Here is a 13644-nt window from a genome sequence, read left to right on the forward strand (position 1 = left end):
GGGGACACTGCGTGTGTGTGACAGACATGGCATGGGGAGACAGTGTGAGGGTGTTTGCATGTGTGTGTGCATGTGCACATATATATGTGTGGTAGACAGAGCATGGGGGACCCTGTGTGTGTGTGTGTGTGTGTGATAGACATGGCATGAGGGAACAGTGTATGGGTGTTCATGTGTGAGTGCACATATGTGTGTGGTAGACAGAGCATGAGGGACTGTGTGTGATAGACATGGGGGACAGTGTGCATGTGTGTGTATGTGTGATAGACATGGGGATGGTGTATGTGGGAGACACATGGCGTGGGAGGACTGTGTGGGTGTGCAAATATGTTTGTGGTAGACAGAACATGGGGACAGTGGAGGTGTGTGTGTGACAGGCATGGGCAGTGTGCATACATGTGCTAGGCATGGCATGGGTGGCAGTGTGGGGGCGTGCGCGTATGTGGATGTGTGATAGACATGGTTTGGGGGCAGCATGTTCGCTTGAGACACCAGGGACAGTGTGTGTGAGAAAGATAGGATGGGGGGGGGGGGGGGTGTGTGACATGGCGTGGGCGAGTGTGGGTGTGTGTACATATGGGCAGTTGTGTGGAAGACATGGGGGACAGTATGTGTTAGACATCGTATGGGCCAATGTGTGTGTGACCGGGTGTGAGATGGAGACACACACCGTGTGTGAAACACAACCGTGTGGTGCACGCTGTGCGTCTGCGTGTGCCACGGGGGGTTCACACGCGGGTTGGAGCACGGTGCACTCTGGGTGCGGACGACCCGTGATGACGCACAGCCCCTCCCCCCCATTCCAACGCCACAGAACGGGGCGCCCGAAGCCGCGCGAGAAGTGCCCGTTCTCGCGGGATTACAGCGTGGACGCGCCCCCCCAACTCGGCTGCACTGGGAGGTGAGCACGGAGCGGGCAACATTCCTTGCCCCCTTGTGCGCATGCGCGGGCCCGTTCCGGTAGTGTGGGGAGGGGCCACCTTTCATGGCGCTCGGCAGCTCAGCTCCGGACTGGGGGCGGGGGGGCGGGGAAGGGCAAAAAAGTGGCGCGGCTGCCAGGTGAGGATCAGGAGCTGCCCCCCCTCCCCGTCCAGGGAACGGGCCTCATCCCCTCCCCCCATGGGGGGAGAGGGAAATGGGAGCCCAACCCAGCCACACCCGCTGGTGGGGCTGTGGGCCAATGGCAGCCCTCCATAGCGCCCCGCCCACCAATCAAGAGAAAGCAGGCTGCCTGCCCCTCCCCCAGCTCCTGCGGTGGGGGGCACCCCAGCTTGCATTGCCCCTGCTTGGGGGTAGGAGCGGGGGGGTGCATGGATGGGAGGGGGGGTGAGTGGGAGGGTGTATGTTTGGAGGGGGGGGTGCACACCAGCGTGTGGCTAGATCGCCGTGCTATAAGCCGTGTGCGGAGCAGGGGGGGCCAGGAAGAGGGCACCCGGTTCACCCTTCCCCCGCTCTCTCCTATGCCCAGGGCGTGAGGCCGGGAGACGCGGGCTGCCATGGGCGTGCAGGACCGGCCCCAGTGCTTCTTCGACATCGAAATCAACCGGGAGCCAGGTAAGAGCCTGAGGCATTCTCCCGCCCCTCTGCCCTGCCTGCCAGCAGAGGGGATGCCCTTGGAGCTCTCATTTTGGGACCCAACGTTGCGATCGGGCTGTGCAGGCTGTGTGGTTTTGCAGAGAGGTAGTACTGCGTAGGCACACGGTGGTTTGGAAGCAGCAGAGGGGGTAATCCTGCTCCAGCCTGGGGTTGGATTAGATGCGGTCCCCGGAGGTCCCTTCCAGCCCTTCTCTCTGATTCTGTGATTTAATATGCTTTGAAGAGCAGCAGTCCTGGATGGCTTCGTAAAGGTGGTTCGGCTTGTCTCGTTCAGGAGCCCGCAAACTGCCAAAAAAATGAAGAAAACTGGGGAGAAAATTACAGCTGTGCAGTTTATAAGCTTCTAAAGGGCATTTACTGCTCTCCTTAATGCCGGTCATGGACGGACTAGGTGGTCTTTCATCCCTAGCTCTTGGTTATGCTAACAGCTTTTATAGGCATTGAAAAACACAAAATCTTTGCTATTACTGCCTTCCTGTACACCCCTGCTGAAATAAAAATGCTTTAGGTTTTTAGTTTAAGTTTTCTGTGATTTCCTGAAAGCTTTTAACTTCAAGATAATGGCTTGGATCTGTTCCTCCCCACCCCTCCCTCCCTCTCCCCACTTCTATATGCAGGGGCTAATTGAGGTTATGTGGGTTGCTTCCTGTTTTTCCTGAAATCTTCTGGAGTAATCTCTGTATCTGCAGGAGATTGTTATAGTAAGCACAGTCAGCACCGTTGACTGAGAAAAGCACTGTTCTCTTTACTGTTGTACTGTTCCAAAAACAGGTGACAGTGCATTAAACAGAACTTCATTATTTCTGCAACTTTAAATTTGCTCTTGAAATTGAATGGGGAGCATTTATAACATCATATTTAGGGAGTAGGGGTACGGGGGTGCCTGTGTCTCCCCAGTTTTTAGTCTAGAGGGTTTATAACTAAAAGAAATGATACAGTTGCCATCCTAAAGTTTTCTTCTTCATTCTTTGCTCTTCTTTTTGTTTCTCCCATTCTGGAGTTATTTATTGGATCGCATTAGATTTTGGTTTCTCTGTTCTTTTCCTGCTTTATGTCTCCTCCTTTTAGCCACATTTCTGCTTCCATTTTTATGTCCCTTACTACCTTCCCTGCCGTCTTTTATAGTCATTTGTTTTGCATCCACAGGAGGAAATAGAGTACCTGCCGCTTTCCATTCCTGGCTGGCTTCGGTTGGTAACGTTCTAAGAGAGGACAAAACCGTAGCCAGCTTTTGAGATCACTTCATATTAGTGGTGCTGAGATGCAATACTTTTATATCCAGCCTTTCCCCTTAATGCAGAGCTCGGCTGTAGAGAACAGGGGAAGAGCTTTGGTCCTGTTCAGTGCTGACTTCATTCCTTCTCTAAGTTGAATGAACCCCACAACTACACAGCAAGTTGAAACCTGGCCATATATTTTATTGAAACTGATTAATGATTTACAGTTTTGGGGAGAAAACCATGCTGACTTGCAAACATTAAGTTCAGGACTTGTAATGATGTGGTTCTTCCCCTTGATGTATAATTATCCTCCTGAGTTTGCCCTAAAATTGTGCTTTGAATCCAAGCTTTCATTCCAAATAAATAAATAAAGTTAACTCTGGAGCCGTGTTGGTTGCAAAGATAACCTGCAAAGTCTGAGTCAAGTATAAGCACTACAGCAATGTGTGCACACTGATAAACAATGTGTACTATTCTTTCTGTGTTGGTAAGATACTCATTCAGCAATCTGAGAACAGCTTAAGTGTCAAAATAACTAGTGATTATGCTGATTTTTAGTATTGATACAACAATAATGTGCTTTTTCATCATTGGGTTTAGGGAAGATTTTGGGGAAGGAAGTACTGATGCATTTAGTTACCAAAGTTGCAGTAGTGGGTAGATAAACATCATCAATTTTCCTCCTCCTATACTCATGGATTTTTAAAGTGACTTTTTCCCAGAAAATGGAGGAACTGGATGTTGCACCAAAGCATCATTTGCCTCCTGGATCTTAACATGTGTAGTTTGCTATATCTTTGTGATGCTGGAAGCTCCAAGATCCAAGTCTTCCACCTCACTACCAAGACAGACAGCCTTCCCTTTAACAGGCTTTACAGAGAAGTTATTCATTGCCACCACAGGTATCTGCAGCAATTCAACATATGGGAGCAGTGTAAAAGTGATTTTAATGTTTAAAGTAAATAGAACATCTCCCAGGCCAGCCAGTATAGTGTCTCTTGTAAAGGGGCAGACAGATTGGAGTGGGTTCCACTGCCACACATTTAGATTTGTAGTACAAATAATACAAGGGGCAGGAGTTGTTAATAACAACAGCAACAACTCTTTTAGCCATTATTCCTTAATTCAGGTAATTTAATACTGATCATAATTTCTACTTTATTGATAGCTTCTTGAATTAAACTTTTTAAGGCAAGTATTTGCACTGTGCTATAGATTGTATTCCAGGGCTGTCCAGCTGGCTGCCTGTGGGTCGCACATGGCCCATGACGGGTTAGTTTGTGGCCCCTGGGCTCCCATCCAGCTGTTGTTCCCCTCATTGCTTTGACTGCAGCTGGGGTCTGCAGATTCCTTCTCCCTCCTTTGGCTTCTGCTTCCTGTGCCTGCCCCAGCAGTGGTGCAACAGCCCACAGTGCAGGGACTCAGGATGCCTGTGCAGTGCAGCAGGGGAACCTCCGTCTAGGTAGATGGGGTGGGGGGGTTGATGGGGTATGTGTTCAGCATGGTGCAGCTGGGGAGCATGTGCAAGAAGGCATCCACGCTATGAGGGACCTGGGGAGCTTGTGGCTCATGCTGGTTTAGTCCACGTGGCATGCAGCTCCTAGCTGCTTACAAGTTAGACGGCCCTGTTGTATTTTTTTTTTTTTTTTTTTTTTTAGCAAGCTTTGGAAACTGATGTTTTTCACTGCAGCTTGAAATTTTAATTACTGCCAGGAAGTTTGTTATGTATTTCTTTGTCATCATGTTTGGTGTGTCACAAAACCAATTGCAGTATGAATTGAAAGTATATCAAGAATGAGTATGCTACTAATATAAAATAATGCAGCTTATTTATTCTTGGTATGCTTTTTACCTTTTTTTGTAAATCTAACAAGAAAAATACTCAATTCTTCAAAACACAAAGATAGACTAATTTACAGGACTTATTTACCCTGATAAATCTGGAACAGTGGATGGAGTACATGCACTGAATATAATACTGTAATTTAAAAACCCAGAGGTCAGTTGTGTTTTAATGCCACAGATAGCTAAAGTCTCTTTATCCAGTCTCTTCGTCCTCTGGAAAGCATACGTCATTTAACCATCTCGTTTGCTGCATCCCGTTTCTGGTTTTTCCCCTCAATTCAACTTATTTTTGTCTTTCTCAGTCTTGCTTGTTCATTCTGATACTTTTTCCAGTTTCCATTTTTTCTCTTCTCATTTATCCATCCTTCCATGTGGGCATCCCCATTCACTCAGTTTTCACTTCTCGTTCAGTCCCTTTCTTTCTTCTAGCCTTATTCTCTACCCCACACCTGGTGTGTATGCTTTAGTATTTAGCCACTAGAGTCAGATATGCTGCCTTGGTGGAAGTAAGTGTTCACCATTGCAGATGCATTTGGAAAGTAATAGGAAGGGAATTACACTCTGGGGTCTTCACTTGTCTTTCAGGGACCAGATCAAATAACTATGAGAATTAATAGATGAGGTTTCTGAGACTGCAGAAGAGAGAGCTATACTCACCGGCAGTCTGAGTGAAACCCTGTAGAGATTTGAAATACGAGTATATAAAGCAAATTAAGGTTAGTAACTCAAATTAAATGGAGACTTAAACAGAAATTGATGCTTGGAGAAGACCAAGTAGTATATTATTACATTTTCATATAACTTGCTCATTTGCAGAATAGCCCTAGTCATCTTAAAGTACTACTGAATATGGTCATACTTGTGGGGAGCACTGGAGACTGCTGACTTTTCTTTTTCTAGGTTATTCTATTAAGTAAAGTAGCTAGTCTTTTTTAAAAATTTTATTTAAAGTTTGTGCTTTGGTTGATTCCTTCCCCCCCTCCCCACTAATGTCAGACTTCCAGGAATATATTGTGGCTCTTTTTTTCCTCATTAGCACTAGTTTAAATAATATTTTGTATGTGCCCTTCAAACTTGTAGCAAGCTGCTATTGCAGATCTCAGGCAGAAGAATGTTGTATATCACTCTCTTACCATCATGGGCCCACACTTCACCCGTTCAGCAAAGGGCTCGTGGTGATTAGAAAGACTACTATAATTTTCCTTGGACTGAGGTGGGAGGCTGGTCTTGTAAAAGGCACATGCAGAACAGATTAGATTTAAAAAAAATTAAAGAATTTTTGTTTTATATTCAAATTCCTTTTTGTTTTAAATTAAACCTAATTTAAAACGGAAACTCTAAAGTAAGGGTTGGGACTTACTGTAATCTAATTTAGTAAAATAATTTAAACAAAAATATATCTGGAGCAAACATAAATTGCTTGAAAGTTTTAAAGGAAATCAGATTTAATTAACTGGAGGAAGTCGCTGGAAGTCACTGGCTAAGCACCTGGAACCAGAGTTGTTTGAATCGGTAAAACAGTTTTGATAGCGGGTACATCTACTTAATCTTTCTTACAAGTTTAGTTTAGTTTAAATAGTTCAGTCAAAGTTGAGAAATTGATTAGGATCCAGAAAAGTAGGAATCCCTCCCTCCTCTCCCTGCCCCTCCCCCCCCCAAACCGCCAATCTGTGAACAGAATACCATGTGCTTGATTACTGAACAAACGTGATATCATAATCTTGAAGGACATGGTGGTCAGAAACCATCAGCTCTATTTAAAAATTACAGACAACGCTTTCTTTGTTTAATAAATCAGTTTTAAATGCAAAACTTATTTTGCTAAAAAGCAAATAAATGTGCTGGATGCATAAAATCAGTTTAACTGATAAGCATGTCTTAAACATGTTGACTTTCTGTGGGGGTTTTTTAAAATTCCAGTTTCCATCAAAAGCAACTCAACACAAATCATATTCTAAGTGCCTAGTAACTTAGAAAGGTCATTCCTGATTTTGTTTAACATAATGAAATATAAAAGTAAAGCATACAAATAAATGCACGTTGAACTGTGTCACAGCATTTAATATACACATTTAAGCAGTATGGACTGATTTGAATGGATCCTAGCAGGAAGCAAGTTTTCTCTGATTGTAAGCCATATAGCAAGTCATACAAGGGAAGGCTGAGGGAGTTGGGCTTCTTCAGCCTAAAAAAGAGAAGGCTGAAAGGGGACTTGGTGGCAGCTTCCTGCTACATCAGGGGAATACATCAAGGGCTCAGCAAACAACTGTTCACCAGGGCACCGTTGGAGAAAACCAGGAGTAATGGCCACAAACTCCTGGAAGAACATTTCAGGTTTAACACTAGGAAAAACTTCTTCACAGTTAGGGTGCCCAGACTGGAATAAACTCGCTCCAGAGGTGGTGCAGTCACCTACCCTGGATATCTTCAAGAGGAGCCTGGACAGTCACCTAGTACAGGGGGACTGGACCTGATGATCTTGCGAGGTCCCTTTCAGCTGCTTACAATCTATGAATCAATCTATGTAAACGAGACTTCAGTAACTTAAATCGAGGTTTGCCATTTTTCATGCCATTAAAATTATGTAGGCGACTGACTTACTGTTTCAGTTGTATAGTTGCCTTTGTCTGCTACCCAAATGAGCATCATTGAGTAGTTGTATGGTTAAAGAACTTTGTCAACAGTATCTTGTCCTACCAGTGGTCCCACAAAATAACCAGGTATTGTTCGTTGTCTTCATTTTGCAGTTAGGACCTTTTGGTTAATGTGTGGTGGTTAGTGAGAAATTATGTGGGTTGGTGGTAGTCCACTAGTCCAAAAAGTTTTTTTTGAAAGCCATACTGTAAGAACTTTATGGAACATTTTAACTAAGTAAGGTCAGCCTACTTATCCCTGTGTTCCTAAAATACAGGCCTGGAAGGGGTCTCAGAAGGCCTTCTAGTCCAGCCCCTTGCTCCAGGCAAGATCATACTCCTCTAAACTGTCCAGGGCAAGTGTTTATCTAACCTGCTCTTAAATTTTAAAGAATAGCATTTCCACAACCTCTGTAGGTAACCTGTTGCACTACATAACCATTGTTATTGATATATTACCTCAAAGTCTTTTGCTGTTAACTGATGTTCAGGAAAAGCAAGGGCAACGTTGGACCCCTGCTAAACCAGATGGGGCAACTGACAACTGACGCCCAGGAAAAAGCCAACCTATTAAATAGGTGCTTTGCGTAAGTCTTTCATCAGTCCCATGGGATGCCCATGCCTGCTATGGGACAGGGAGATCCGGGTGATGGGGATCCCCTACCCTCCATAAATGCTGACCTTGGGAAGGAACATCTTGAGAAGCTGGATACCTTCAAGTCAGCCGGCCCTGACAATCTGCACCCCAGGGTACTCAAGGAGCTGGCGAGCGTCATAGCCCAGGCCCTGGCACAGGTCTTTGAAAACTCCTGGCGCTCTGGTGTAGTGCCTGAAGACTGGAAGAAGGTCAATGTGGTGCATATCTTCAAGAAAGGGAGGAAAGTGGATCCAGCTAACTACAGGCCCATTAGCCTGACTTCTATCCTGGGGAAGATCTTAGAAAAGTTTATTAAGGAGGCCATCCTTGAGGGACTAGCTGACGCCAACATCCTAAGGGACAGCCAGCATGGGTCTGTTGTGGGTAGGTCTTGTTTGACCAATCTCATTTCCTTCTACGACCGGGTGACCTATCACCTGGACGAGGGAGAAGAGATTGATGTCATATGTCTTGACTTCAAAAAAGCTTTTGATCTGGTATCCCATGATCACCTCTTGGCCAAACTGCCCAGTTATGGCCTTGGCTCCACCACGATCCGCTGGCTGGAAAGTGGCTCCGTGGTCGGACCCAGAGGGTTGTGATTGGTGGCAGTCACTCATTGTGGTGCCCTGTGACCAGTGGGGTCCCTCAAGGCTCTGTCCTTGGACCCATCCTGTTCAACATCTTCATTAATGATGTGGACATTGGAGTCAGGAGTGGACTGGCCAAGTTCGCCAATGACACCAAACTTTGGGGCAAAGCATCCACACCAGAAGATAAGCGGGTGATCCAGGCTGACCTGGACAAGCTCAGCAAATGGGCAGATGAGAACCTGATGGTGTTTAACACCGAAAAATGCAAGGTTCTCCACCTTGGGAGGAAAAACCTGCAGCACCCTTATAGGCTTGGCAGTTGGATAGCACTACAGAAGAAAGAGACTTGGGGTCATCATTGACCACAAGATGAACATGAGCCTGCAATGCAATGCTGCGGCTAATAAAGCGACCAAAACGCTGGCGTGCATCCATAGATGCTTCTCGAGCAAATCCTGGGACGTCATTCTCCCCTTGTACTCGGCCTTGGTGAGGCCGCAGCTGGAGTACTGCGTCCAGTTTTGGGCTCCACAAGTCAAAAAGGATGTGGAGAAGCTTGAGAGAGTCCAGAGGAGAGCCACGCGCATGATCAGAGGTCAGGAAAACAGATCTTACGATGACAGGCTGAGAGCCACGGGACTCTTTAGCCTGGAAAAGCGCAGGCTCAGGGGTGATCTGATGGCCACCTATAAGTTTATCAGGGGTGACCACCAGGATCTGGGGAAATGTTTGTTCACCAGAGCGCCCCGAGGGATGATGAGGTCGAACGGTCACAAACTCCTGCAAGACCGTTTCAGGCTGGACATAAGGAAGAATTTCTTTACTGTCCGAGCCCCCGAGGTCTGGAACAGTCTGCCATCGGAGGTGGTTCAAGCACCTACATTGAACGTCTTCAAGAGTAAATTGGATGCTTATCATGCTGGGATCCTGTGACCCCAGCTGACTTCCTGCCCTTTGGGCAGGGGGCTGGACTCGATGATCTCCCGAGGTCCCTTCCAGCCCTGATGTCTATGAAATCTATGAAAATTAACTAAATCCCAGCAAAGGTTGATATTAAAGATGGGACGCTTAAACGGGTCCTGGGACATTCTGATCTTTCAGAGAGGCTTGATTTAACAAATGTTTCGATTTTCTACCCCCCTTTACTTTCAGAAAGAGAGGAGCTGTGCTGTTCTGTTTTTGCCCCAGTCCTTTCTTGACGGGGAGTAGGGGTGGGAGACAAGACCTATCACTCTGCCCTTGGTGAGACTTAGGCTGTTTGAAGACAACATAGTTTAGCGGGTTTAAAGCGGGTTAAATACCTTTTGCACTGCTTTAATGGCATTGCTGTTTGCACATTTGGCAGCATATTACATGTTAATTCCGGCTGCTGTAGCACATTTGGTGGCATAATGCACCTTTAAATTACTTTGAGATTCAGCTAATGACTTTGGGGCACTGCAAAGTAAAACACCTCTGAGAAGTTTTAGTTTTCTACCCTACGGCCATGGAGGGAAGCACCGGGCTCCCCCCAGCTCAGGGACCACTCTGCCCACTGGCGGCTTTCCTCTCCTCCCCACCACTGGAGAAGCAGGTAAGGGTTGGCCTCTGACAGCCAGGTGTACACGACACAGGGGTTTACTTCTAAAAAACCGCCGCTTCAATTTAGGGAGAATTAACCCCTCTGTGTCATCTACCAATGCCCTTAGTGCTCACTTTAGGGTAGAGAGTCTTCTGACTTTCTCAACCAGAAAATTGTTGCAAATGGTTTCTAGCTAGTTATTTCTTGTCCCCCAGTAAAATTAAAACTGAATTATTAGAGGCCATGGTATTGGATGTAATTCTGTTTCAAGAGATGTTTCCAGTGCAGGAAACTAAAAAATAACTTGATTTTAACTTGTCGTTAAAATTTGAACAATCCAGTTTTTTGGCAGCATTGAACTATTTCCAATCTTCTACCACTAGAGGGCATTCTTTAATAAATGCTCACCAAACTCAGTGTAACACCACTTTGTGTGGTAGCTTCGATGGGTTTTTTTAGTTCTTATTTCATAAAATATAAGGATATTAAGGGTTTTTCTTCTAAATCTGTATTTTAATTCTGTTCATCAAGTTTGTACCTCTGATTTAAATAATTCAGATAGCTGAGACGATATGAAATAGCAACTGAAACAGCTTCTTCAAACCATTTTCTGCATATTTTGAAAAATATTAACGTGTGTCTGAGTAAAGGTCAACTGTAAAGCACCGTAACACCCTTTTTTTGGTCTAAAGAGGAATTATGTGAACACCCTTTTCTTCTGTTTCTTCTGGGAGTCTTAAATAGTTTATGTGAAGAGAAAAGCTGTCTTGCCATCTAAGCAGGTAGCTCACTGAGATTCCTGTGATTCCTGTTACTGATTTAATTTTATACCTGCATAAAGGGCACATACCTAATTTCTAAAATATTTATTAGATGTGTTGCCGTCTTTCCCTTTTTCCCCTTGTTTCACCCACTCAGGGTGTGCTTTTTAGCTTTTGGGGCTAGGAATTGTGATTCCCATGACAGTGGTACACAATGTGACTGTGACCTACCAAATACCTGTAGACCTATCATTTATTAGTATTTAGTTATCACTTAAAGGGATGTTCCTATACAAAACATGTCTCTTAGCATCTGAGGGGGAATATCCCACAGACAATATGATTTTGCTGATGTTTTATCCAAGGCAGGGGTCGGCAACCTAAGGCCTGTGGGCTGAGTCTGTGCTTGCGGTCGCATTGGATCTGGGTGGAGAGGAGCTGCACCAGGATCAGGCAGCTGAGCCCACCCTGCCACCAGGCCCTTATCCCCTGATTCCCCCCTCTACTCTCCTCCTCTCTTGCAGCAGCGATGATAGAGCTTCCAGCAAGTGGATAGCTATGCTGGAGCCAGGCTACTGGAAGCTACACTGGCATGGCAGCCAGGAGAATGGGTGGGCCGAGTAGGAAGGAGAAACAAGAGCAAGACAGATGCAACTTCAAGCTGCCAGGCCCTAATGGGGTTCCCAGCTGCTTGGCCCCAGCATGGGCACACACAACCTCCCCGTCCCCCTAACACCCGCCCCTGCCCACCACCACTGCCAATATGCTGCTGAAACTCCCTGGCCCACATTGGAGTGGAGCAGAATGACTCCAGCCTGCAGCTTGTAAAAGTTACTGGCTGTTAATTTAAGGCATAAACTGTATTGCTTTATTTCAAAAAAGTAATTATAGGCCAGATGAGACATTTGCTGTAACTGTAACTTTATCATATCTAATTCATTAAAAATCGTAATAGCTTCTTAAGATGCTTATTAAAATATTGGCGTGAGCTTAGTAAAGTTACTTGGTTTCCATTTCAGGTAAATTATTTTTACTCCATACACATATAAGCCCAAGATTTGTTCTCTGTTTCATTCTGCTCAGTAACATCCTTTCTTCCAAGAAACTATGCCCACAGACTATGCTCATGTGTTATTAATGTTGCAGAAAATTAACAGCTTGAAAAATCCTTGTAACAAGGTTATTTGTCTCTCTCTTCCAGTTGGTCGAATTATGTTTCAGCTTTTCTCAGATATATGTCCAAAGACTTGCAAGAACTTTCTTTGCTTATGCTCAGGTAGGTTGTATTATCAATTCTTTCTAGTTGCTTAACAATTGATACAATTATTTAAAATAGCAGCGGTATCATACTGGCTTTGGTAGGTATAGTGTGTGTAAAATATCCTTCATTCAGAATATTCCATCTCCAAAAAATGCAGGTCCAGGCCCCAAAAACTTAAGAACCGTGTAAATAGCATAAGACAAACAGAAAGAAGGTTGGCTTTGTGGACTGTGGGTTTCAAAAGTTACAGGGGCATGCAGAGTGCTCGATTAGTGTGCATGTTACTGGTGGGTTGGGACGTCTGTGTAACTTGAGGGGAACCAAAATGATTGTGTGAGGGTTTGGGAGCGGAGAAGGAGTTGGGACTAGATGAGAGTTTGGGATAGCTGTAACACTAGGTGTTCAGTCACTTTAGGGAAGGATAATAAAAGAGGGTTCTGCTGGAGTAGCCTTCTGTAGTTCCCTGGAGTTGAATTTGGATGTGGCCAGAGATCTCTGCAATGGCACTGCAGAGATGAACACTACTGAAAAGTGGAGACATCACCTTCCTGGACATAGATTGAAGAACAGATGTTGCTAATAATGATAGAGGCTAAATACAATCTAATCTGCAGATAGTAGGCTCAGTGCAATCGGAAGACTGCCTGATGAGTAGCCTAGGCAGTAAATCCTTCTAGCCCATTTTAACTTCTTTGAGTGCTGTGCTATTAGCGGTCCCCAAACTGATTTTGTTCTGTCAGTATCAAGGCTGGTGTAAGAGGCAAGGTTGTAATGCAGTAATGTAAGGACTTTATTCAGGTGGGAACAGCTAAAAGCAGATTGACTGCAAACTCCAAATAACACAGTTACTAAGGCTTAATGAGGTGCAAACAGCTGAGAGCAAATTGTTTGGATGCAAATTAGCAGGCAGGTTTAAATAGACTTTAGTGTCCTTAAAATTGAAATCAGTGGGATTTGTCATATTCATCATTGTATGTACTTGAAAAGCAGTACTGCCTGGGTTGACAAGGTTGTTTGGGTAAATGATACCTTTTATTAGACCAAATAAATAGTTGGAAAAAATTGTTCTTTGCAAGTTTTTGGGAACAAACACCCTTCTAAAAGTATAGGGAGAGTCTGCTGGGGGGGGTTTTGTGCTCCCCCTGGACGGAATAGAAGCCAATATGCAAAATACAGGTTTGTGAAAATGCAAGTGCATCTCAGTGAAGAGAAAGTATATGTTGTTGTTGAGTTAGGCTTCTTTCTTCTTCATGTTGTGAAGTTTCCATTTCACATGGCAAAATTCGATATCTTTCATATTTCAGGGAGTGTTGGTTATAGCAGTGTCTGCCTGAGAACATAGGCAAAGAGGGTTCTTTGGGTAAATGTGATATCTTTTATTGCATTCTCTATAGGAGTTACCAAGATTGGATCTGGTCATTTTAAGAAACACATTTCCTGCTAGATTGCATGTATTCTTTCTTCCTGCAGGCCCCCAGTTGGACAGCCCCACCTTGGAAGAAGCTTTTTCTAACTATCAAATTCCTTGCACAGATCT

The 13644-nt window shown here is 44.8% G+C and overlaps 1 protein-coding gene across 6 annotated transcripts in view; it reads left to right on the top strand.

Moving 5' to 3' along the window:
* Window positions 1-875: 875 nt before the first annotated feature.
* The window catches only part of NKTR (natural killer cell triggering receptor), a 49485-nt gene continuing 36716 nt past the window's right edge, over window positions 876-13644 (top strand). For 3 of the 6 annotated variants that reach the window (XM_090047867.1, XM_090047866.1, XM_090047863.1), the window contains exons 1-3: window positions 1227-1292; window positions 1469-1554; window positions 12048-12122. In XM_090047867.1, coding sequence (XP_089903993.1) covers window positions 1497-1554; window positions 12048-12122 — 133 coding nt within the window. In that variant the 5' untranslated portion in view covers window positions 1227-1292; window positions 1469-1496. Of the gene's footprint in view, window positions 902-1039; window positions 1060-1225; window positions 1293-1468; window positions 1555-12047; window positions 12123-13644 lie in introns of those variants that run through there. The other 3 variants (XM_090047865.1, XM_090047864.1, XM_090047868.1) reach the window with 3 other exon arrangements.

This window comes from Crocodylus siamensis, chromosome 5 (genome assembly GCF_052110815.1).
Source record: "Crocodylus siamensis isolate JL-2025a chromosome 5, ASM5211081v1, whole genome shotgun sequence".
Lineage (NCBI taxonomy): Eukaryota > Metazoa > Chordata > Crocodylia > Crocodylidae > Crocodylus > Crocodylus siamensis.